Source organism: Mustela erminea, chromosome 8 (assembly GCF_009829155.1).
Source record: "Mustela erminea isolate mMusErm1 chromosome 8, mMusErm1.Pri, whole genome shotgun sequence".
In the NCBI taxonomy this organism is placed as follows: Eukaryota; Metazoa; Chordata; class Mammalia; order Carnivora; family Mustelidae; genus Mustela; species Mustela erminea.
In genome coordinates this window covers 24,665,363-24,691,900 of record NC_045621.1, presented here as the reverse complement: position 1 = coordinate 24,691,900, position 26,538 = coordinate 24,665,363, and the positions used below count along the sequence as shown (strand labels likewise).

Here is a 26,538-nt window from a genome sequence, read left to right as displayed (position 1 = left end):
ACAAGTGTGCAAGCCCATTCCCACAGTCTGAAAACCCATTTATTTTTTCCATAACAAAACTCAGTTGGTATTAAAACCTGATTTGAAATGGTGTGAGATTCTATATTTATTCAGTCTCAATATGATTATTATATATCTTGTTGTAGAAATGTCCAGGAGATTGATTGAAGATTGCTGCCCTAGACCCACTGGCCATGTACTATGCTGTACAATAAATGACCTCCATTCTGTTTGTAAAATCCACAACCCAAGGGTTTTTGATAGGGGATTTTATATCTTATTAATTCCCCATTACTAATTATAAGTAAAGTTGCCCTCCACTTATTATTTTCTTAGTTTGTATTCTTTAGTTTGTATCAATATGATATCCAGAAAAAAGAAAAGAAAATTTTGTTCTTGTCTCTCCTCTGGAAGAGTTTAATTAATATTAGAATTATCATTTATTTAGTGGTCTGATACACCCTCCTAAATTATGAAAATAAAAGTTTTTTTTTAATTCCTTCAGTAAAAAGACTAATGAAATAAAACATCAAAGTTTTTTGCTTCTACCTTTGCACTTTTTTTTTTTTATTTGACAGAGAGAGATCACAAGTAGGCAGAGAGGCAGGCAGAGAGAGAGAGAAAGGAGGAAGCAGGCTCCCTGCTGAGCAGAGAGCTTGATGCGGGACTCGATCCCAGGACCCTGAGATCATGACCTGAGCCGAAGGCAGCAGCTTAACCCACTGAGCCACCCAGGCACCCCTACCTTTGCACTTTTATTCTTGTTCTGATCATTGCATCACTGTTAAAAATTTGGCCTGTATTCTTCCAGAACTTCAAATTTAAAAAAAAAAATCTGATTTATTAAGCTGAATAGCTTTTTAATACTTTTTGAACATTTGTATTTTGTGAGCTGTTTGTATACTTTTCTGTTGTTTTTATTATGATCAGTCTGTAAAGCTTAAAGTTTTAAACACATTAGCTCTTGTCTTTCCCCACTTTACCTTCTCACTTTTCCCTAAAAACACCCTTTAAATCATTACTAATGCTCTATTGTGTATCTACTTAGTTCTTTTCCTATATACATAAATATTTTAATATCTACTTAAAATTGTACATTAATTGGGGTGCCTGGGTGGCTCAGTGGGTTAAGCCGCTGCCTTCGGCTCAGGTCACGATCTCGGGGTCCTGGGATCGAGGCCCATATTGGGCTCTCTGCTCAGCGGGGAGCCTGCTTCCTCCTCTCTCTCTGCCTGCCTCTCTGCCTGCTTGTGATCTCTCTCTGTCAAATGAATAAATAAAAATCTTTAAAAAAAATTGTACATTAATTACAAATCTTTTAAATGTATATCACTTAAAATGTATGTATTATATATGACACAAATTACTATGTTATGCATGAAACAATATATAGTTCACTGTACATTCCCTGCTTATTTTATATAGCATTTAAAGAATGTCAGTAGGGTCTTTTTAAAGGCTGCAATGTATTTCATTAATCCATAAAGGCTATTAGGTTTTCTCTCACTATTTTGCTCTTAAAATGTAGTAAAAATGTAGTGGGTGAAGGTGGGGAAAAGTACAAGGGGTGTTAGAGAGGAGAAGGGAGTTGGGGTAAATTGGAAGGGGAGGTGAACCATGAGAGACTATGGTCTCTGAAAAACAATCTGAGGGGTTTGAAGTGGTGGGGGGGTGGGAGGTTGGGGTGGGTATTATAGAGGGCATGGATTGCATGGAGTACTGGGTGTGGGAAAAAAATAATGAATACTGTTTTTCTGAAAATAAATAAATTTTTTAAAAAAAAGTACAAGAGGAAAGATGGCTAACTTCAAAGTTTCATGAAACTTTTGATGGAAAGTACCTCCTTAAAAGTTGTTTTGACATCTTCTCACCTCTTTTTAAAATATCTTTGCTGATTTGGGGTATTATTAGTTCCAAATTATTATCAGTGCGATGCTGGTATCTCATCTTTATAATTATTATGTCCCTGGTCCTTGTGAGTTTGAGCATATTTTCATATATGTATTACACATTTCGTTTTCTTCTGTGAATTTCCTTTCTATACTCTTTGTCCATTTCCTTCTCTATAGTTTTTCTCTCATTTATCTCAAGGAGCTCATTGTATATTAGAGATATTAACACTTACGTGTGTCACACATTTGCTTCCAGGGACCTCTAAATTCCCCTCCTTCTCTTATTTCTGCTCTTCCCATACCCCCCATTGTCTTCTTCCTTTCCATTTTCTCTTTTGCCTTGTCTATTTCCTGCCTTATTTGTGTCACTATTAAACTAGAAGAGGCTAAGGGAAAAGGAGTTAAATATTTAAGACATTGAATAGGCCCTTCAGTTTACATAGAAACAATATGGAAACTTCTCACTTAGTGTGTATGGTGGATTCTGTGGCTACTTCCTGTCTATTCCAATTTTTCACAAAATGACTTTTCCTTCAGAACCATTAGTAATGACGACGACTATAAATCCCAGTGAAAACATGGAGTTCACTGACGTACTGTACTGGCTGATCAAATGTGAAAAATACAACTAGTTATTTGGATGCTCTAATGAACAAATATTTTTTCAATAAAATATATTTTCACTAACCAAATATTCAAAGTATTTATACGATGCTCCAAACTGGAACTTTTTTTAAAGCAAATGCTGTGCTACTTTACTTTTTTATACTATAAAGACAGAAAACCATGAAAAATATTCATTAATTCACACAGAAAAGACTTGAGCTGAAAGACAGGTCAAAGTAACACAATCTGAGGGAAAGATGGACAGTCAGGAAATGTCATATTTTTCAGGAAAGCATTTGGATTGCTAGCTCTTGCAGAGAAGCAAATGCTTAATCATATTTTAAAAAGCAATAAATTCCTTTGTCAATTCCTCCCAGTCCTTGCCAAATAAAAAGTACCTTCTTCTTTTTCCTCTTATTTTGTCTGTGCCCAATCGTTCACATTTCCCCTGAAGTTTATTATTTTGTTTGTTCTTAAGCAATCTGAGATTGAAGACTTTATATTAGCTGAATATTGAATTTTAAGGTCAGGTGTGGTAGATTCTATCATCTTTAACTTTTATTTTATATATTTAAAGCCTCTTGCTCTTGGCAAGTTATAATTCAGGAAGGCAGAGAAATTGATGTTAGTATGCAAAAGCAAAGTATTTGGCAGCCAAGAAAATCAGCATTTATGCAAACTAAAAATGTTCAACATTTATGAAGATTTCAGAAATGTAGAAAATGTTATATAGAGCTGTTTACAAATTAAGATTTATCGCCTGCACCCTGAATCCATAGGGTAGATTTTTATCTTTTTTTTTAATCTAAGAAATTGGTGGCACACTTGAAGAGTTTACACTATAATAAGCAAATTAATCTTGTTATAAAGAATGAAAAAAGCTTACCATGTGTTGGGAATTTAGGGAATTATTCCAGTTGTATTCTCTCATGATAAACATCAACTCCCTTGACCTCCACCCCTGCTTTTCTACACATCGGTCATATGTTTCTGTTTTCTGGGCTAAGCTTAGAATGAGAGCAAGCAAGATGGAGCTCAGTCTGTTATCTCAGTAAAAGTACCAGTATCATTGGTGGTCATAAAGTTTCTTCAGTGATCCTTAATATGCTTTTCTTTGACAATGATTAGACTTCAATTTTGGGGCACAAGTGAGTAATTAGTGTCATATAAAAAAAGATAATATGTTATAATATTACAATCAGAGTTTGTCTTCCTACCAAGTCTAATTCAGGTTCATTTCCCTTATTAAAAAAAGAAAAAAAGTTTGCTTGGAAATGGCAAAAAAGGAATAGAAACTATAGTGTGTCATGAACAAAATTCAGGAAAACTTAACTAATCTTGTTCTCCTAACATGAGTTTCAGGAATATAATAGGTGACTAATTAATTAATCAAACAATTAAATTCCATTTATTATATGATGTTTTTGTATAAATAGGGTTTCATTTGAAGACAGAGTTCTACTCTGACACAGGGAGAGAAGTCGAATAATCTTGGGTGACATCAAATTAAAGGTGATAAGTTGGTAGTGGCTGATCTGACATTTGATGTAGGCATTAACTCTGGATATATTCTAAGCTTTGGTGTGGGGTCACTAGGAGGATTAGTAGTGCATGTGTAAACCCTGTGTGTTCTGGTCCTATATGGTCTTATTAGATATATATATTAGATCACAATGGTCTAATATGGTTTCTTCTATGAGTATTCTAAGTATGTCCAGATGAGGTTAACTATAAGCACAATTTTATTTACCATAAATGTGAAACAAAGCCAACCAAGGAAACCTAGGGAAGAGAGGATCCTCAAGGACCTGTTTAGACAGTTGCTTCTAGGAAAAAAACAAAAAAAGAACAATACAAAAAAACAAGAAAAACAAACCAAAAAAAATGTCTTGAGTCAAAGACTTGTCAATCCTATTTTTAAAGACTGATTAGGTAGCTGATTTTTTCTTCCTTCTGTCCTTGGAGAAAATGAAAAAATAACAGGTCCTCTTCCACTTTAGACTAACCATTCATATACTTTATGACAGTTAGGTCTCCCTTGAGATTTCTCTTCTCCAGGACAAATTATGCTCACTCCTTGAGTCTGTCCTCATAGGTCCTATTTTTCAATCATTAAATCATCTTATTGTTCTTTCCTATATCTTTTCCAGTTTCTACAAAATCCTCTAAAAAATATAAAGTCTTAAATTGTATATCTTTACATATATTAGATAGGTTAGGACTTCAGGATATATTTATTTCCACCTTCTAAGTCAGAAAAGATGGTCACTATGACAGAGGTCAGTTGGATGAGAGGAATAAGAATAAAAAGAGAAGGCAGGTGTGCAGTTGAATATTCAACTCAGTGGATTCCTATGATCAGAAATAGTAAAACTGTTGCAGCAAAAAATATCACATGTTCTTCCTACATCCTTTGGAAGACATTAAAACACAGAAATTATTATAAAAACAACAGAACTGCTTTTGTTTTTTTCTTTAAATAAAAGGATACCTCTTTTTACTAATTATAATTCTATAAAGACAAAGATGAGCAGGTTAATTAACATAATGGCAAATTCAGGACAAAGAAAAAAAAAGAAGAAGTGGTTGATAGAGGAGATGAGCAGTTGCTAACCTAAGGAAGGGCATGGGGATTCAGCATTAGACTGACCTCAGCTTAATTAAGAGCTAGAACTACTTTTTCAAGCATGTATTAATGACAGGAGGGGGCATTTGTGAATTGTTATCTAGGGTAGCTTTATTTTTTTGGTAGTACGTCACTACTAGGAAGAGCATAATACTAGCTTTGCTGATATGCTGTTCTGTGTCTATGGCATTGCATTACCTTCTCTGTAGCATCACTTTGATTTTGAGTGATGAGCATCATCAGCGCATTTCAACTTCCCTATTCCATGAGGGTCAACAAGGAACCCATAATCATATAAACCAAGTTCTCCTCTGTCTAATTACTATGAGAGTAAGATTCAGGGTAATAAAAACCTAGAATAAAAGTCTCATATCTTCTAGTCTTTCTTACTTCAACTTAAGTGCATTAATGTTTGAATTCTGTATTTCTTTGATAATTTCTTTGATAATTTAGTTTAAAACCTAAAATTTTCTCTATGCCCAAAGCAAAATACCTGGCATTTACCCTACTCCCTCTCCTGAGTTATGAACTATGAAACAGGATGAACTGCTTCATAGCCTCCACAAGAGAGAAATTAAGTCATCACAAAAAGATGGTTCTGTGTTTTTTCCAATATCCTCCCTATAAATCAACAGTAAATAATAGGGATCACAACAAAGTCAGCTTATAAGAGCTTTAATTCCCCAAATGGAAAGCTTCATGACGCACCCATTGCTGGTTTATTTTCATGTTAAGATGGGATAAAGGTATAAATTATCCATGCTCATATTGAAGAACCCCAGGCAGATCTTAGAGGGGTCTTATATCGAATGGTGGGCAGTGGTGAAATATTTGCAGTTTGCACTAACCCCTCTTCGAAAGCTAATGCAGTATGGTCTTACCATTTTTGCAGACAGGACAACATTGTTCTGGTTCATAGACTGGGTTGACACACTCAGGAACTGCGCAGTCTGCTACAACACAGTGAACTTCATTGCTGGGCTCACAGCGACACCATTCACATGGAGAGGGCTAGGAACAAATCTAAAATTAGCCCCTTTTCTCCTATAACTTAATGCTTTGCACATTCATATGCTGTCAGAAGATAAAACATCAGTGTTTATATTGGCTTTACTGTATTAACTCCATTTACCGTGTGTATGACTCATTCTTCCCCAGTGGAAAGCAACCTGGAAATCCAAGCCACAGTGGGTCGCCATGTGCTGCTCTGGTTGCCGTGAGCAACTGGAGCATGCCGGGATGACTCTTCCTATGACATATGTCCCTACTTTCCAAAGAAATGTTTGGACAACTAGTATGTCACCTCCTGGTTGGGTTTCCAGATGCACTGATTGCTCTGCCTTCCTCTGGCAAACAGAAATGATACTGGGCCATGTGAAATATGTTTTTGCCATTTGTCACTTTTTTTTTTCCTAAGAAAGACAAAGATTACTGAGAAAAATGAAATGGTAAATGGACATCCTTACCCTTTGTAGGAACTCCTTTCCAAGCTAACCTAAACTCTAAATGGCATTTTTTCCCCCAATATGAATTTTAGAAAAGATTGAATTTGGGATCCAAACACCCAGGTACTGCCTCTTGAAAGATTCAGTGAAAATCTTTCATCTTGCTTGCTTGGTTTTATGAATGAGCTGAAATTGATTGACTTGAAAAGCCACTACTTAAGAGTCAAAGACTCTAAAAGAGGAATTGAAAAGTGACTAATTTAGAGGGGGAAAAAAAAGGGAGAAAACAATTTTTTTCTCAACAGTACTTAGAGTTTGATCCAAGAGTTTGAGATTTTCTGTTTCTTTTCTAGAAACTGCCTATACTACAAATCATCTCAAGCAGTGACCACTCTGTGATTCATGGGTATAAGTTCTAGCTGTCCTTTTTCATGAAATCGAGTCTTGGAGTTCTGGAATAAAAACTTGGATGTCTTAGAAGTTATACACTTCTATATTTCTCAAATCATGACATTTGTTCTGAGAAAATGCTTCCTCTTGTCCTGTGCCACAGGGTTAGAATTCCTCCCTTGCAAACTTCATTAGTTAAAACTCTCTGCCTTTGTCTCTTTGGCTACTGTCCTTGTCAGCTCTTGTTTCATCTTGAACCTGACCATTTGGGTAATATTAATGCTTTTTCACTCAGGTAGTCATCGGGGTGTGGGTGAATATCTTTCAACTAATTATTTTCAAATTAATTTTATCTTTGCTTTCTGATCGAAGAATGATAGTCTAGCTCTCAATTATTTTACTTTCAAATTTAGTAGGAATAAGAGAATAAGATACAGAATCTGTCAGAAAAGTATTGGTATATCTTAACATAGTCAATAAGTTTATTGAAGGGGACAGTTAAGCTCTTTACTGTGTGGTAAGATGGGTTAAGTAGCTCAAAGGAATCTGTTGGATCATCCTAAGGACTGGGATTTCTCGAAGCTACTCTACTGAATAATCTCAGTAAATTCAGGAAAAGATTTGATACCAAAGCACATTATTTGTTAGATAAAATGTGAGAAATACTGTGAGAAAGGAAAATTCTTGCTGCTCTACTGCTCCTTATTTTGCAAACCCCATTGTGACATATTAAATCTCCAAGCAAAATGGTCAGGAGTTGTCCCTTTTTCCTTGATTAATTGCAAAGAAGTATTTTTGTGTGGCCTTCTGAAGTACAGTAAGGACTTGGCCAGCATTTATTGTAATATGAGACAAAGTGGGAGCCAATAATCTTGCTTCCACTCCCTGCCCTTCCATGGCTGTGATTCTTTATTCTTGCAGGTTCATTCATCGCTGAAGTAGGGGCTGATCTGTTCAACTCTAGTGGACTGATTCTGGCATTAAGAATCTCAGAGATACCCTAAATTTTCCAATGCAAAATGTTTACCTCAGAGTAACTGTGGCCTTTGAGAAAGATTTATTAGACTATTAGAGTTCCAACACAGACTGTTAAAGACATCATTCTAATTTAAACAATATTTTTGGACACAATTAACTACTGGATATCATGCCAAGCAAAATATCTATATGAACTTCTTTCTCATAATAGCCCTATGAAGGAAGATTTGTTATTATCTCCATCCCATAGATGAGGACATAGGCAAGAGACTTCCCCCAGTCCTGCAGGTAGTAAGGGGTAGAGGCAGGATTTGAACCCAGGCAACATACATGCTCTACTGTATTGCCAGTGGGAGCAAGAATCACTATTCTGGGTACTCCCATTAGAGTAGTTCCTTTTCCAGTGCTTTCTATCCTTCTCCGTGCATACCAGATCTAGTGGAATAGCTATTAGGAACTGGATAATTGATTTATGGAAGATATGTACTTCTGCTAAGAGAGAGAATTTCACTAGGGTATTTAGTGCATGAAGAGATTATCATGCAGCCATAGAGCTTTTTAACCTTCTACAAATATAAATTAGTAAGGAAGCTATAGTGGGTTGAAGATAGGTTGCCACGAGGCTCATGTTCTTGGGGGCATTGGCATCTTTAGCCCAGTAACTACATTCATGAGTATCTGAGAGAAGCATGTACAGATAATGGCCCAGGAGCATCTGTGTTAAGGCAGTGGAGACTGGATGTGTGCGCACTGGATTTCTGAGAACTGTTCTGAGGAAGAGCTAGGATCACAAGCCTTGGTGATAAAAGTATACCTGATTTTTGAAAGAATTTTGAATAATGAGAAACAAATTTGAAAAGTGAGAATATCACCCTAGCCACTGAGTGACATTATCTTCAAGTTCTCCCTGACCCTGACTACTCCCATGCCACATACCTCCTAGCCCAGAATCTCCTCAGAGACATGTCATTTCCTCTTTTGTTTTCATTACATTGTTTTGTTTTGTTTCAAATCTGTTTCAGCCCATTTCTTCTCATACTCCGTCTCCACGTGTGCCGCCCCCTGCCTCCGCGCCCCCAACTCTGATCACTCTGTCAGATTTAGCCCGTTGACCTCACGCCAAACGCTCTTCTTTCCTCTCCAAACTTATCAGGACTTTGCCTTCATGACTTCTGCCCGCGTTGACTCCCTTCACTGCCCCTGCTTTCTTCTGCACTTTGGAAAACACGTTACCAAAGCAGCAAGAAGTCTCTGGGAGTGAGAAATATGCGCCCTTGACATTAAGTTCAGTTTAAAAATCCTTCCCACCTTGCAGCCTAAAACTGAAAGGTTTGGCACTTTGAATAATCTTTACATTTTAAGACTGAGCTGCTTGCAAATTTCCTTTTATCAGGCTCTTCAGTGTGAAAACTATAGATTAAACCTGAAACTGTCCCCGTAAAAGCAAAGATTAAACAATAAAGCTATCCTTAGAGGAACAGAGAACACTGGAACAAGTACTTGGAAAAAATTATTCTTAACTTGCTTTTTTTAGAAGAGCATGTGAAATTACAACTAGAACATGGCTTTTGTCAGCTAGAGATTCGGTAAGTAAGATGATTAAATGACACCACCTGAAAACTTTATACAAGAAAAATCTGTCCCTAAGAAATCTCACAGAACATTTCATTTCTGTGAAAGCTTTGGAAAACAAAGTAGCATTCACTATATTTACCTTTACATAAATTTTAATTGAAATTAAGATTAGAGGTCAAATATTGTATTCATGTATGTATTAGATAATCCAAGTATTTTATGTCTGTTAGGACTCTGTATACCTTCTGCTGGGAGTTTTGAATATCTAATGTGGCACTCTATTTAAGTTGAAACCATGCATTTTATCTGTAGATCCTGCTATCACTGAATATATTTGCATGGCAAATCCAAATGCTGTAGCAGCTGCCCCAAATTTCAAAGGGGTTTCCTACTAGATATATATATATATATGTATTTGTTTTATAATTAATAGAGTAGAAGGGGATTCTTTTTAAAATACTGATTTAGATGACTAAGAAGCCCAATTTTTCTCCTTGGTATTAGAATGGAAATATGACAGTACACATCGTGTTTTCATAACTTCTAAAGACCTTGAGGCTGAAATCCCAATGCTACTGTCTGTAATTTTTGAGAACTCAGAATCAGAGGGGAGGTTCCAGAATCCTGGGAACAGAAGAATGCTCCATGATTTTTTTAAAATGCAGAAAGCAGCCCGAGACCTAATAACTTAGATTACTGGAATAACTGAGTAATTCCAGAAAAATTGCCATGTATGGTCTTCGTGAGAATTTGGAAGCGAATATAGTCACACTAAAAGTTGACATAAGATTAAGAGAACATGTTGGAGACTGGTTGCAGAGAATTTCAAAATGTTTGTGGAAAAATACACATTTATTTTGGCCTCTGAATACACTGAGTCTTACTTTCCATATATGAGGAAAGCCTAGATGTTTGGTCTATGTAACAATAACTTGTGACATCATTATTTATGTGGAGGCCATTCCTGGCATTGTTTATAATACACATGGTAAGTACCCATGAGGAAATAGCCATAGCTTATCAGATTTGTTACCTAAATTCAAACCTCAGAGGGACAAGAGCAGAACAGTGTTCAGTTTACTATTTTAATTTGATGAAGTTTAAGGTAACAGAATTCTTACAAGCTGGGAAACTCCGAATTAATTTAGTTGGTTTGTTTGGGTGGTTGTTATATCCTGCTTAGAAGACACTTCTCTGCTGTCTCAATACTTGAGTTCTAGTCTCAGATGATTTATCACTAGGAGTGACTCTTGGGAAAATGAGATCTCCTTTCTCTGCCTGAGTTTCTTAATCTGTAGAATGGGAATGACAGTATTACCAGCCTCACAGAGTTATTGTGAAACACAAAAGCTGAGCAAGAAATATTATAATTCTATTATTATCATTCACTTGCATACTTATTGATGGCTTTTGGAAAAAATTTAAAAACTATAAAATTGGACTATAGCATAAGACTAGATTTAAGGGAATATTATGTTATTTTTCTTGTTTGAAGTGGAATCTGATTACAGAGGTGGTTTCAGTGAAGTTATATAGGGCTTTGTTTGTTGGGGGTTGGGGGGAGGATTTGTGTAGTACCAATTGAATTAATCATGTCAGAAACACACTGAAGGAAAATTGTTATAAGAAGCCTCTAGATAAAGACTAATTGTGGATGGTTAAAATGAGCACTATAAATCACCCAGGGAAAAGAAAAGAAAAGAAATGAGAAGAAAAAGGAAAGGACAGGAAAGGGAAAAGGAAAGGAAAGAAAAAGAAAGAAAGAAAGAAAGAAGAAAGAAAAAGAAAGAAAGAAAGAAAGAAAGGAAGAAAGAGCGAGCAATAAACCCATGTTCTTTTCCCGATATTTCAGCATCTAAAATCACCTCAAACATCCTTTCTCCAAGGAGGTCTTCCCTGAATATCTTTCCATCATCTTTCTCCCTCACATTGCCCATTCAGAGCTCTCATCAGTGCATGAGATTATCTTACTGGTTTGATGATGTGTCTGTTTATTTTTATCTGCCTTCCTTATGGATTATAATTTTCTTATAGAATATTGTTTATTGTGGTCCTCTCAGCACTAGGAAGATATCAGCCCATAATAGACACTCAATAAATATTTGTTAACACATGCGTATTCATTTATGCATAATCTATGTTTTCTTGTTTGTTAGACCATACCTCTGGGCAGTTTCATATATGTTTATCATGCATGGGGTAGGATTCTGATTCAGTAAGATATTTCATTTTATTTAAGTATTATAAAGGGCACTTTGTAGGGAAAGGTTTCTGACTGACTCATGAAATAACTAATTGGGCTCCGATATTATAATAGTGAACATAAACCCACTCTCTAAAGGCAATTTGAAATTTACCATATTCACTGTGTAGATCACTAAGTAAGTCAATCTTCAAGCACTCCATTGACTAGGGTTTTTCACAATGGATAATTATAGACTTATTGCACTAACAAATACCATGATAACTAAATTTAAGGTAAGAATACATGTAGAGGAATTCCTAAAAGTCTAAGAAAAAACTAGTCTCACTTTATAATGTATGTAGAGTTTAATGGTTTCTTCTTAAAGTGATTTTAGTATATCATAAACTATTTTTCAGGAAAATAATATATAACAATCCTGATTTTAAACAAGCTCATTTTCCTAAGGAATGAGTTAGATTACAAAGTCCAGCAAAACACATCCTGAATATTCTGAGGAATAAAGCTTGATAAATAAAGCTTGATTCCTAGAAAGACAATGAGCATTGTTGGAGTCTGAGTAATGGGCCCATACTTGGATGGGATATATTCTAAGTGCCAAGTCTTAGCACACTAACTACTATATCAATGGCTTTCCTTCTGACCAAGTGATATTAGGCTTCATATACCATATGGTACTTCATTCCTTTGATAATTTTGGCAAAAATTCTGAAAGAGTATATGGCTCAGATTGCTTTTCTAGAAACTTTCCATTAAGCAAGTATTTAAAATTTGATCTCTACCAAGGAAAAGATACTGTTTTAAGATGCACTCTTCTTTTAGAGATAATTTATGGCATAAATTTTATCACTTTATGGAACAAATCTCATTACTTTCAAACTGTATCAGAAATTTGGAAGACTATTTCAAAGTTGCTGATGCCTGTCAGGAATCTCACTGCTCACTTCATTAAAATATACATTAAATTACAGAGTACAAGAGTATTTAGCATCCACTGCCACTCTTGTAGCCAGTAATTTGCATGTGGCAGATGTCACTTACTAATCAATAAAGCCAATGGATTTTAAACAAAATTCACAATCCTCCAAAAGAAAACCCATTGCATTACTGATTAAAATGCTTCTCAGTGTCCTGCATCAAATGGGACTATAGTGACCTCTTCAGTGATGTGCCCTATTGATTGGAGCACATTTGAAACACAGGTTGTAGGTCTTATCAAATCGTGAACAGAGCTGGAATTTCTTTAGGAATTTTAATGCCACTGAAGCCGATAGAAAACCAGATGCATAATGTTCCTGGGTGGCTCAGGCAGTAAGCATCTACCTTAGATCAGCTCATGTCATGATCCCAGAGTCCTGGGATTGAGTACCACATTGACTCCCCTGCTCAGCGGGGTGTCTGCTTCTCCCTCTATCCTTCTCCCCTGCTCATGATCTCTCTCTTTCTCTCTCTCTCAAATAAGTAAAGAAAATCTTAGCAACAACAACAAAACAACAACAGAAAGAAAACCGGATGTATAGTTTTTTTTTTTTAATAACAACCTCAATTTGTCAGCAAATGTGTATGATGTTACCGTTCGCTTAACAAGTTAAATAATAGGCACTCTGACTTTGTCTGAGAAGTTGGTATTTTGATAATACATTTTGGAATATTATTTCTTGGGTGTCAAAAATAACTTTATGCTGAGTGAAATGTCAAGCAGAGTCACTTATCATATGGTTTCACCTACTAGCAGAGCATAAGGAACAACATGGAGAACATCGGGAGATGGAGAGGAGAAGTGAGTTGGGGATAATTGGAGGGGGAGACCAACCATGAGAAACTGCGGACTCTGAGAAACAAACTGACGGTTTTGGAGGGGAGGGTGGTGGGGGTTGGGTGAGCCTGGTGGTGGGTATTATGGAGGGCACGGATTGCATGAAGCATTGGGTGTGGTGTGTAAACAATGAATGCTGAAACACTGAAAAGAAATAAACTAAAAGAAAATGAAAAAACAAACAAACAAAAAACCATTTTATGTTTCTTGAAAACAAACATTTTTAGCCAGGTGATTGTATGGAGTATATATAGCTTTGCCCATGTAGATATAATAAACTCAAATTCAGAAATAATATATATGAAATTAAAAACTATTTTTATTTTTATTGTATTAAATTTGTATTATATATACGATAAGGTATATAAAGTATATTAAGATGAACTATATATCTAGCCTGCCCTTAATGAGTGCTAATCTGGAAAAGGAGCTAAGATATCCATAGAAATAAATTTTGATTTTGTAATAAAAATGATATTTTAATAAAAATAACTGATGGTAGGGGCACCTGGGTGGCTCAGTGGGTTAAAAGCCTCTGCCTTCGGCTCGGTTCATGATCTCAGGGTCCTGGGATTGTGGGTCTCCGATGGGTCCCCGCATCGGGCTCTCTGCTCAGCGGGGAGCCTGCTTCCCTCTCTCTCTCTCTGCCTGCTGCTCTGTCTCTGAAATCTTTAAAAAAAAATAAAACTGTTGTGGTGATGCAACATGGGGGCTTAAGTGGGTAGGAGAAGAATAAATGAAACAAGATGTGATTGGGAAGGAGACAAAGCATAAGTGACTCTTAATCTCACAAAACAAACTGAGGGTTGCTGGGGGGAGGGGGTTTGGGAGAAGGGGGTGGGATTATGGACATTGGGGAGGGTATGTGCTTTGGTGAGTGCTGTGAAGTGTGTAAACCTGGTGATTCACAGACCTGTACCCCTGGGGATAAAAATATATGTTTATAAAAAATAAAAAATTAAAAAAAAATAAAAAAATAAAACTGATGGTATTATTATAATGGAGAACAGAATTATTGGGGTTAATCTTTCTATTTTTATTTGCATTTATTCTGACCTTAATGTATAACACAAGTATACTGCAAAGCAGTTGACATACCCAATCTAAAATTATTAATTATCAAGTACAAAAAAAGTTCACTCAGTCTTGAAATTTACCATTATAGTTGCAACACAACAGTGATATCATATTAATGATTTATATATTTTTTTCAAAATATTTTTTTCCTAGCGGTGTCGGGGTGGTGATCAGTTAAACATCCCACTCTTGGTTTGGGCTCGGGTTATGATCTCAGTGTTGTGAGACTAAGCCCTGCCTCCTGCTCTGTGCTCAGCAGGAGTTTGCTAAAGTTTCTCTCGCCCTCTGCCTCTCCCCCTCCTCAAATAAATAAATATTTAAAAAAATATTTTTTCCTAAAAAACTGTTTAAACATATTTTGGTTTATTTTTTAAGAGAAGGCACCTCTACAATTATATGCTGCCTATTCTAATAAACTGATGTTATATAGAACCAAATTTTTTCCAGAATATTTTCAAGGAATTTCATAGGAAAATGTAGCTTTTTCTGAAATATGAAGAACAGCATATGAAAAATAAACTATAGATAAGGAGAATATAAGCAAAAATATCTTTCTTTAGCTACAGTCACAGGTATGCCTTTTTAAATTGGCAAAGCGTACTTATTAAGGAAATATCAGTATGTATTTAAGGAAAAAAAAAAAAAGGATGTTTTAGTGGCCTCTACAGTCTTCAAAGGAGAACCCAAAGGTATAGATGAAGGCTAGAGGATTCACAGTGAAATGAAGATTTTGATAAAGTGTCACACCTGTCCTTGTATAAATAGCCTGGGAAAGCAGCAGCCTTTAGTCCTCACTGATAAGCTGGATTGACTTTTGGCTTTGGTACAAAAAAGGCCCTTGACAGTGAACAGAATATTTTCACTAGAGCCTGTGTATCTCCGTGCTAAGGATGCTCTACTTATCACCTATTTATGCAATAGGAAAAAAATGAGCAAAACTTTCCTGTCGACACTGAAAAGAACAGATTGTTGATATCAGTTAAAAGCCAGTCATCTACAGTAGCATTAAAACAAGGCCATGTGTGCGTGGGGGAGAGTATAGCACTGTTAGAATTCTACAACCTGAAAGAATCAGTCCTATTCTATGAGAGACATTGAAAGGAGGTGCCGTGCATGGATTTCACTGGACTCAAGGCTCTTCAGTATGTGGGAGGTCAAAGTTCGAGGCCTAGAACAACGAAATCCATTTGTATTGGGAGTGCCAATCAGATTGTTAGTTCAGGAGTCTCTCTCTGCCTCACTGTCTCTGAATTTCTCTGGGCAAAAAATTTACTAAAAGTTGAAATCTTTTCTTCCTTTTCCATTTGCTGGCAACATTGTACTTTTGCACGTTATGAAAAGGCAGTAATTGAAAAATTAATATAGTGAAGTGCTTTATAACTACTAATATTAAAATATATTAATTTCCAATTTTAAGTCCCAACAGCGATTTCCTTCTGAATTTATATTTCATTATTTGATGCTTACTTCATAGCTTACTTCGTTCCACAAAAACATGTTGAGATGACTTACGGACACTAAGATAAAAGTATATTTTATTTTTTTATTTTTTTTTAAATTTTTTATTTTTTATAAACATATATTTTTATCCCCAGGGGTACAGGTCTGTGAATCGCCAGGTTTATACACTTCACAAGATAAAAGTATATTTTAATTTAAAAAATCTTGACCAAGTAATATCTTGATGTAAGGCTTTTGACTTTGGGTTTTTTTTGTTTGTTTGTTTGGGTTTTTTTTGGTGCAAGGCACAATAGAAGTAATCACAATTTTGAAACCATGTATAAGAATGGCTAGTCCTCGGGCACCTGGGTAGCTCAGGCAGTTGAGTGTCTATTGATTTAGGCTCAGGTCATAATCTCAGGGTGGTGGGATTGTACCTTGAGTCAGGCTCCATGCCCTGCTTCTCTCTCTTCCTCTGCCCCTCCCCTGCTCACTCTTTCTCTCTCTTTTTTTCTCTCTCTCAAAAAAATAAAAAATAAATGGCTAGTGCTATCGCCCAATGCAATTCAGCCATATGACCATGTGGAATGAGCTCATTTGGAACTCAAAACCTATCACTAAAGATTGCTGTTTTATCTTAAGGCACTTGAATCTGGGTTTTCTCATTTGTAAGGTGGAGGTAATAACAACACAATATTAATAGGGCTCTAATTTTGCCACTGGATTCTTAGGAGACTGAAGGAAATTATGTAATATATAAACTATGTAGCATTGGTTAAAAGACCCTCATTGTCATCCTAGCTTTGAACTTGATCAGTATTTATTAATTAATTTTTAAATTTCTCTTCATCCATTTTCAATGGCCATGTATTTCTCAAGGGTATATATTGATTATAAATTATTTTTATTAAATTATGGCATGATAATTTCCATTATGAATTATTGGAAATATTGAATTTATAAAGAACATATCTTTTAGAGTTTTAAAAGCAATTTTAAAAAAATGTAGCAATGTGTGCACTCATATTATGGTTAGATAAGGATGACATTGGGCAACATTTTTAGATAGTTAATTAGGTTCTTATTTACAGAGATGAAACTTCAATCTTTAATCAAATTCTTTGCCCAAACAGATATTTAACAGGGTAACTTCACCTCACATTTTTTTTTTTTTTGAATCTTGATTTAGGTATGTTCTAGCTTCTGTGTGAATGTCCTAGAGTCTCATTAGCAAAAGGTAGATTCTCTGTGATTGTCCTTTTTCTCCCTAATGAAGCTTTTTAAATCTCAGCAGTCAAAGGTGTGCTATTTTAGTAGGATTTTATTTATAATGTTGGGGGAAAATTAAAGTTAGACTGAACTCTTTTAATTTTTTCCCCTGTCATATTTAGGAAAGGGAAATAAAACTAATATGCAGTGAAAATACAGGGAGTGCCAGAGAGCTGTGGATGTTCTTTCACTATAAAGAAAAATGACTTAATTTGGTAACCACTGGAAGTTTTTGTGATGACTATGGTATTTCTAAGGCTGCAAAAACCATTAGCAAAATCCATGGTTGGTTGTGGTTGTTGTTGTTGTTGTTGTTTTTAAATTTGTATTTCACTGATGTAAAGATTTAAAAAACCCTCTAAATAACAAAAATACTCTTGGGCCATTCTTGCTGCATTCAGAACGCAGCTCTTATTAATTTTTAATGGATAGGACTGTGTCTTAGATTCATACTTCTTCATGGCAATGGGAGTTTTTTAAAAAAAAAAATACAAGAAACTGAGCCCTGTGAAACATGACACAGGGAAATAATTTTCCTCATATTAGCATGTATACATTTCCACCAGAAAGATACAGGACTTAATATGATTTCAGAGTTATAATTGAACACCTATAGAAAAATATAGGGGATGTGAACACGTGAAAACGAAGCCATCTCAACCGTGTCTTGCAAAACATCCTTAATGAACGTGTGGAAGCTGGTCAGATATAATTAGAAGACCACTGGAGTTAGTCAGAAGCCCTTCCTTCTCATTTATAAAATGAGAATAAAAATAGCTTGGAACTAAGCAATTCCTGAGAGAACACAGGTGCAAAATATCTTATAAAAGTGTCAGCTATTATTTGGTGTTTGCCTCAGGCACAGATCTGGTTGTGTCACTCTCTGATCTGAACCCCTTAGTGGCTCCCTGCTCAGCCCAGGCTTTGGCTGAAGCTCGCTGGCCCGGCATGACACTCACATTGTGAGCTGGACCAGTGTCCCCTTCTCTGATCTCTCATGTTTTGTCTCCTTTATATGCCTTATGCTCTGGCTTAACTCATTGGGTTTATTCATTTTTCTCTGCACGTGCTTTGTACTTATTTTTGCCAATGTTCTAACTTTGTCTGAAATACTTTCAGTGTGCTGAAATCCCTATTCTTAAGATATCTTAAGTCCTCCAGACTGGATTCCCCCTTTCTTCATATAAGTTCCTAGTACAGTCATCACAAGCCACCTGCTATTAGTAGTACCTGTATTATTCCTTTTGACAGACTAGGAGAATTTTGAGGGTCAGATTTATGTCTGATACATTTTGGTACAACCCCATGAAACCTACCATTTTTCCACATGTCGGTGATAATTAGAATATTTAATGAAACCAAATTATGGATTGTGAGAGTTGACTTGAAAAGTCATAAAAATGAACTAAATGCCTAAGTAAGCAGACAGCATACATATTTTCATTTATTATTGTAACACAAAATATATTTATTATATTACATGAAATTAAAAATAACCTCCTTGACTTGTCACACTATCAAAGGAAATCACAAAGTAAAGCAAAATAAAGGAATTTTTAAAATCATCTTTGCTTATCTGTCTCATCTGAGAATTCTCAGTGGGAAGTTATTATATTATTATTCATCAATGCAAAGAACAAAGCTATACTGCTTGAAGGCAAGTGTGCAAAGAGATATAGGACTTAGTACTATTGTTGTCAAGTATGAGTAACAACAACTAAAATAGGTGTATCTAATGCTTTTTTAAAGTCACATATGTGAAAAGAGATACCTGAGACCACCTTCAAGTCAAGTTGGACCTATTACCTATCAATATCCAAAGAATATTTAATCTTCAAGAATGTGGATTTGAAAGGTTTGATAACACAGTTTGAGAGAATAATAAGGGAAGAATAATATTATCATAGATCAGGGGTTGGCAAACTTTTTCTGTAGAAGGCCAGATAGTAAATATTTTTTTAAAAGATTTTATTTACTTATTTGACAGAGAGAGAGATTACAAGTAGACAGAGAGGTAGGCAGAAAGAGAGGGGGAAGCAGGCTCCCTGTTGAGCAGAGAGCCCGATGATGCAAGGCTCTATACCAGGACCCTGAGATCTTGACCCAAGTCAAAGGCAGAGGCTTAACCCACTGAGCCACCTGGGTGCCCACAGATAGTAAATATTTTTGACCCATGTGAATCCTGGGTCTCTGGGGCAAGTGCTCATCTCTTCACTACAGCCTAAAAGCCACCATAGACAATACAGAGATGAATAAGCATTGCTGTTTCAATAAGACTCTACTTACAAAAGCAGACAGTGAGTTGGATTTGGCTCATGGATAATGGTCAGTCAATCTCTTAGATTTTTGGTTATATGTAACTGGCATGATAATGAAGAAGAAATAATTTTTCAAATAAATTGTTTTATGCAACACAAATTAACTACCATAAACAGTCACATTAATTTAAATGTTGTGAACTTTAAAAAGAGCCAGAAAATAAAAGATGAGCTGAGACATACAGATTTTTATCATTAGCTGCCCATAAGAGTCAAAAAAGAAATTAGGGTACCTCAAATCATTAGTAAAGTATTTCTTAATCCATGTTTCATTGAACTCTTATGAACCTGAAGATGTTAATAGATGTTCTGAGGAAAAAAAAATGTTCTTCTGTCACATAAATTTGTGAAATCTCATATTAAATACAGTTTAGTGGTAATAGTAGTAAAAATGTCAGGTAGCTTTTATGAATCTCTTATGGTATGCCAAGTAGTTTCTACTATTATCTCTCTTTGAGAGGTGTGTACACTAAAACCTACAGAGGTAGAGTACTGTACACCTAGGTCACTTGGCTGGGAAGTTGTAGAGCCTACTCTAAAATCCAGTTTTCTCCTCCCTGTCAAGCTCATAGCTATTGAATAATACATACTGACTGTCAAACAAACCTTTTAAAAATACTCAAGCAGTGTCAATACACTAATGTACACTTCACATTTCCAAGGATACATCATTTCTCAAATTTACTTGACCACGAAAAAATCAGAAATCCTTATTAAGAATATCACAGAGTGGTGGTGTTCCCTAGAAAAGAGTCTGGAAAAGGCTACATGCATCATGATGGTGATTCCTAAATCTAGTTGATCATTAGAATAATCTGGGAAACTTTAGAAACATACACTGAAATAATTTCAATCAGAATTAGGGACAGGTCAATGAATCAATTTCTGAAACATTCCTTCCTGAGATGATACTGATCATATGCTAGTTTAGAGATATTCCTTTGTTCTAATTCTATGGAACTAGAAATTTTTGCATACTTCATCCATTTTTGAGAATCCTTTTCTGCCTAGTCATAAGAGGCAGGTGCTTGCAGAGTGATATCAAGAACATGAATCCTCAGTTCCTAAAATTACCAAATATATGGCAAAAACAGCTCATTTAGTTGCTTTTTTACTTCCTAGTATAAAAGAGTATCCATGAAAATAAACAGGTATTGTTAATCTAATAGGATTTTATCTTATTTTGGCCAATATTACTTTGTTTAATTATAGAATTTTTCATTTTTAGACAAAGGATCCCTTTTCTAACACAGCCTTTGCAAACTTAGATTCTTTTTTTGCAAATTGTACTCTATCTATGTCAGAGACTGATTTTAGATATGCCAATATTTTATTGTTCTTGTCTACTTGTAACTCTGTGTTGTCATGGTGATAGGTCCTGATATCACATTTCTATAGACAATTAGCTGAAATAAATCTTTGCATCCAACACATTTATTGGAAAGGGAGATGCAAATGAGTGACATTTTCTTGTTAAACCTGAAGATAGTAAAATGTAGAAAAAAAGACCACAGGAAAGCAATATATTAATATTGCTTTTGCAAATAATGAGCTATGTCCTTATGGTCCTTTCAGTAAGTTTCAGTTGGCTTTTGTTTTATCATCTGTAAAATAAGGACATTAGAAAAAATAATTTCAAAGTTTTTTTCAGATCTAATATTCTATGGTCAACTCTTAAAAGTAGAAAGGATCTGTTGCGGGGGGAGGAGAGGGAGGGGGTGGTTGGGTTATAGACATTGGGGAAGGTATATGCTATGGTGAGTGCTGTGAAGTGTGTAAACCTGGCGATTCACAGACCTGTACCCCTGGGGCTAATAATACATTATATATTAATAAAAAATTTTAAAAAAATTTAAAAAGTAGGAAGGATCTGAACTACAAAAAAGAAACCATAATGCTTGCCTTTATAAATAGGAGAATACATGCAAACTCATATACTAGGGATCCAGCCTCATGCCAAGAAGTAACAATAGTAGTCACAGGTCAATATTAAAACAGATTGAAAAATCCCAAACAACTAATTTAAAACATACACACACACACACACACACACACACACACACCCCACACACAGATTAAGTTACAGATTGATATGTAATATTGTAATTTTTAAGTTCTCAATGTTATTAATTTTTTGTAAGACACATATGATGACCTTATTGTATCTATTCTATAGTTAGAACAATTAAAAGTATTTTACTTTTGTTTATGATCATATGACATAAAGGGGGGAAAAGTTAAAAGTTGTGTTCAGAGGACTTTTTTTTCACTTTAGATAGCTTTCTACAGGCATAAAATAATATCATCTAAAAACTTTTTTAGGGGATGAATGATTTTTCTTGTTACTTTAGTACTTTATTCACTCTTTTCATGGTGTCATTAAATCCTTGCAAAGAAGTCTTTATTGTGATATGAGATACAGCAGGCTAGAGGCAAGGGTATCCACAAAGGACAGTATGTTGGAGTGAAATTACTGATGCTAATCAGCAGTGATGATAAAAGTCCAAAGTACAGACTCTAAAATAAACCAGTCTCCAATTAATAATGACTATTTTTGAGAAAGATGCCCCAGATAAGCCAACCTACTGATCACTTCAATCCGTCTCTTGGTTATTTGTTTCAAGCTCTTCCTGGAAATCTTGGCAAAGCACAACTAAAAAATAAACCAATACGTTTTTCTTGCACTACTCTTCATAAAACACACTGCCTGATGTATAAATCAAGTTGTAGGAAAACAAAACTAAGCAAAAATATGGTCAAGGTGAATAAGGAGGATCAGGAACAAAAGATTTACCTAATTTTACAGTAAGATTTTCTGTAAGTAAAGACATTCCTGGTCCCTCAAATTTCTTTACACACACACACACACACACACACACACACACACACTCAAATCACTGCATGTATGGAGCAGTTTCCATTGAGATGATGTATGTTAGAATAATCTACACAATTACCATAAAATATGTAGACCCGAGTTATGAAAAAAGTGAAAAATAGAAAAATTATGCTTATTAATATCCTACCACTGACTGATTATGTCTTTCTGTGAGTAAAGCCACTGTTAAAAACAGGCAAATTTCAAACATATCCAATGTTTTGTACAACTGGAGTGAAAGTTTGAAAGGGAGACTACTAGGTCTTTCTTTTCAGTTTCATTTTCTTACACTGCTGGAGAGTAAGGAGTGGGCAGCAATGTCTATAAACAGCTGATGGCTGACCTCAAGTCTGAGGTAATCACTAACAGTGACAAGCTCCGCAAATCTCAGACGTGGCTGCAAATCAAACACCGATCACCCCCTGTGCACGGGGCACAGAAGCCCAGTCACAAATCTCTGTAGTCATACTCATCACACAGTTATCACCATTAACAGCAGCATCTTGCAATATGAAGGACAGCAATAAATACCAGTGGGTGAGCATGAAAAACTATTCCTACATACAGCTAACCAAAGAGCTAGCCGACCATTAATTCTCTTACAATTTAAAGCAAAAAACTTTTCCTGATTGGAAACAGCCTATTTTACACCACTCAGGGGTTAACTTGGAAGACATTTATTCTTACAATTCTATTCCCACATGTTAAAGGTGTCAAGAAAGGGATTATTCCCAATTATCTGGAATTTCTGAAAAAATAAATTATTTTAAAAATCTGATCTGCTCCCATTTAGTGCAGTTCTATAGAGTAAAAAAATGCCAAGGAGGCACAATATAAAAATAATGAGAGAGGGTGAAGGAATTTTATAAATTTAAGTTTTAACAAAATTGACTTCTAATCTCTGAAATTGGTCCGAGATTATACAAATTAAGTAGAGGTTCCACAGTTGTTTACAAAGATGGAAATTCCTCATGGGGAATATTTACTTTGTTCTTCATGCTGGGGTTGACCCTCAGATGAGCAACAGCATTACTTAATTTTTGTTATTTTGTAGCAACTTGAAAGGAGAAGCCATTCCTGAATTCACTCAAAGGAAATTTTAACATTAAAACCCACAACATACCCTGCAAAACAGAAACTGTATTTTGCAAAATCAACACTTAGGGAATTAGTCTTCTCCACTCCTCAACAATGATCCTCCCTTATCTTTATTGTATGAAATTATGATGTTTTCTAAGATTTTCTTTGGATAGAATCTTACAAATGCCCCTGGTGACCCCTTTAACCTTTTGTAGAGAATTTGTAAACCATCTCTTGGAAAAAAGTCTTTAAAAATCCCACTCATATTCTCAAAATCTACCTACTTCTCTGTTATTACAATAAATAAATCCTTCACATCTCTGGAAAGATGCATTCTGTACCCCTTTGCTTAATGCAGAGATCTTAGTTTCTTTGCATTTCATAGAAACTTATACCATGGCAGAGGGTGGGTGGGATGCAGTGAATTAGGTTTCTGTAAAGTGTTAACTCAACTGAGATTTCTTTACAGCTTCCATTTTTCCCCGTTCTTTCATATCTTTGATCATTAGCTCCAAGTACATGTTGCCTTTTGTTCTTTCTCCATTTGAAAACAAACCAACATCAAACAAATCACACAGACCTAAATTCAATCATTCTTTCTACCCAAACGCTTTCACAGATTTAATATTACCATATTGGGCATTGATGGGGGCACTGATTAGTGAGAAAGCTGGAAAGCCTGCCTTTCTGTGAATATACCCATTGAAGGCAAGTCAATCTTAAACCTTAGCTGGCATTGATATTTGTTAAGGGGGAGATGATTTGGCAAAATACTCCACGTGATTACTTTTCTGTCCACTCTGCTGCTTTCTTCAAGATTTAAATATTAAATATAAATTTTAGAGCAAAACTAGGCAGCTTACCCCAGCATGAAAATATGTTTCTTTAAAATGACCACATACATAGAAAATATGCAGCATGAGAACATGATTCAGAACACTGAATCTTTTAAAACTAAAAATCGGCCACCTGATCAACTATCTTTTGCTTAGAGTGGGAGAAGCACAAAGGCCAGTGCCCACAGAGAAAGACAGGTCCTGGGCAAATCAAAATCCTGAATTAGGGGCACTGGGTGTTGCCCACAGAAAATCACTTTAAAATGTGACTGGCTATGCAAAGGCTTTTTCAGTTGCATGTAGTATAACCTTCAGTGTCTGACCTAGACTAAATCAGTGTAAGTTTCAAAGGATTAAAAAAAGACCAAAAAGGCTAATTCTTTTTGAGTGAGAGTTATAAAAATACCAAGGAAAATAAATTATTTCTCCCTTTGGGAAGCACAGCACGAGATAGTTTACCACCAAGCCAAAGCTGATAGAGTCTATGTTTCCAATCAACTTCTTTTTTTTGTAGGAAATGCTATTGTAATTTATTATTTATGCTCCTTATGTCTTAAAAAGTAGGTTCCAGTGTCATTTTGTCTGGGTATACATAAAAGAAAGATGAGAGAACCTACTATACAGTGACCTTTATCTTAATACAATATTACCAGAACACTGAAAAATTTAGAGTTTTCAAAAAGAGTAGAGAGAAATCCATTTTCAAAGCTTGAATCAGTAAATGTTGAAAAAGATCTTTGCAAATAACATTATTCTTCCCATCAGGTGACACATGTGGCTCAACTTACATTTGAATATACTGATCAGAAAAGAGTAAGAAGGGACATATGTTTTGCAACTATATAGTGTGAGATAGAGTAACTGTTTTGACCCACCAGGTGGTCACCCCTGGTCTGGGATGAAATCCAAGATGACCCTGGTTACGAAGGGGGGTGAAGAAGAGGAGAAAGCAAGATGGAAATGAGCAATGTGTGTCATTTTAAAGGATCCATCTTTAAGGATCCAAAGAGGACTCCTTATCTGAACTTTGAATGCTTCTTTAACTAAAAGGAAGAGAACAACACATAAATAAGAAACTAAGGCATTTTAAAGGAACTCTAACTTTTTTATCCTGTGGGTTTAATTAGGATTCGACCAATTATGTCATCCATCAAAAATGTATTGAATGTCTGTTATATGATTCACATGGGGGGTTGGGAAGAGCAGAAAACACTGTTCTTAACCTCAAAGAGTTCACGATCCAGTTGGAGAGACAGGTGGTTTCACATTCTGTTGTTGCATTGTGATCAAGGCACTGAGGTGGTGAAGAGCTTAGATTCTGCAGTCAAGCTTCCTGGATATGAATACTATTTCTACTTTAGAGCTGTGTGATGTTGGGCAAGCTATCTTATACTTCAGTTTCCTTATCTTTAAAACAGTGCTAATTAAAGTATCATCATCATACTGTTGTTATGAAATGAAATAAGTTGTAATACACATAAAGGTCTTGATAGCATTGGCTTGTGATTTATGTTCCTGTTTATAATGATGTATTTAGCATGCTGTGGGAACATAGAGGAAAGCTATGAGACTCAGCCCAGGATGCAGCATAGAATAGGGCTTTCCAGTTGAGATGAGATTTAAATGGGGCTTTGAAATAGTCTAGTAGGACTTACACAGGTATGCAATGGTGAGAAAGTGTAAGACAGCATTGCAAACACGCAGGGAAGAGATATCACTTAGAGTTTGGATACTTGGAGAGTCAATGTATAGAGCTGAGACTATAGTATGGAATTTATATTTTTATCTTGAAGACCCTTCTGTTTTTATCCTCATGCATGCTGGTCATTTCATTCTCTGTTTTCTTCAATAGCCTTACATCTGCAGCCATTAATTTCTTCACCTCTATTCAATTCTACACTTGGCTACAAGGTAATTTTGTTCAAAAAACACATTTAACTAGGTCATCTCTATGTACAGCATGGATTTTATCCCTTGTTATTCTTTAGACCAAATTTGACTATTTTGGCCTGGTATTCAAGTTCTTCTCTCTGCTGTCCAAAACACATGTAAAAATTTACCTCTCCTATTACAATAGCATTCTAGTAACATCCAGCGTCCTGTTCCTAT

At 35.5% G+C, this 26,538-nt stretch overlaps 1 protein-coding gene across 4 annotated transcripts in view; it reads right to left on the bottom strand.

The window, feature by feature from the left end:
- The window catches only part of VWC2L (von Willebrand factor C domain containing 2 like), a 167,298-nt gene that overhangs the window by 134,017 nt on the left and 6,743 nt on the right, over positions 1–26,538 (bottom strand). For 3 of the 4 annotated variants that reach the window (XR_004288661.1, XM_032355399.1, XM_032355400.1), the window contains exon 3: positions 6,006–6,135. The exons of the other annotated variant lie outside the window; for it this stretch is intronic. Coding sequence is in view for 2 of the 3 variants with exons in the window: in XM_032355399.1 (XP_032211290.1) it covers positions 6,006–6,135 (130 nt within the window). In the remaining variant the exon portion in view is untranslated. The remainder of the gene's footprint in view (positions 1–6,005; positions 6,136–26,538) is intronic. 4 annotated transcript variants of the gene reach the window in all.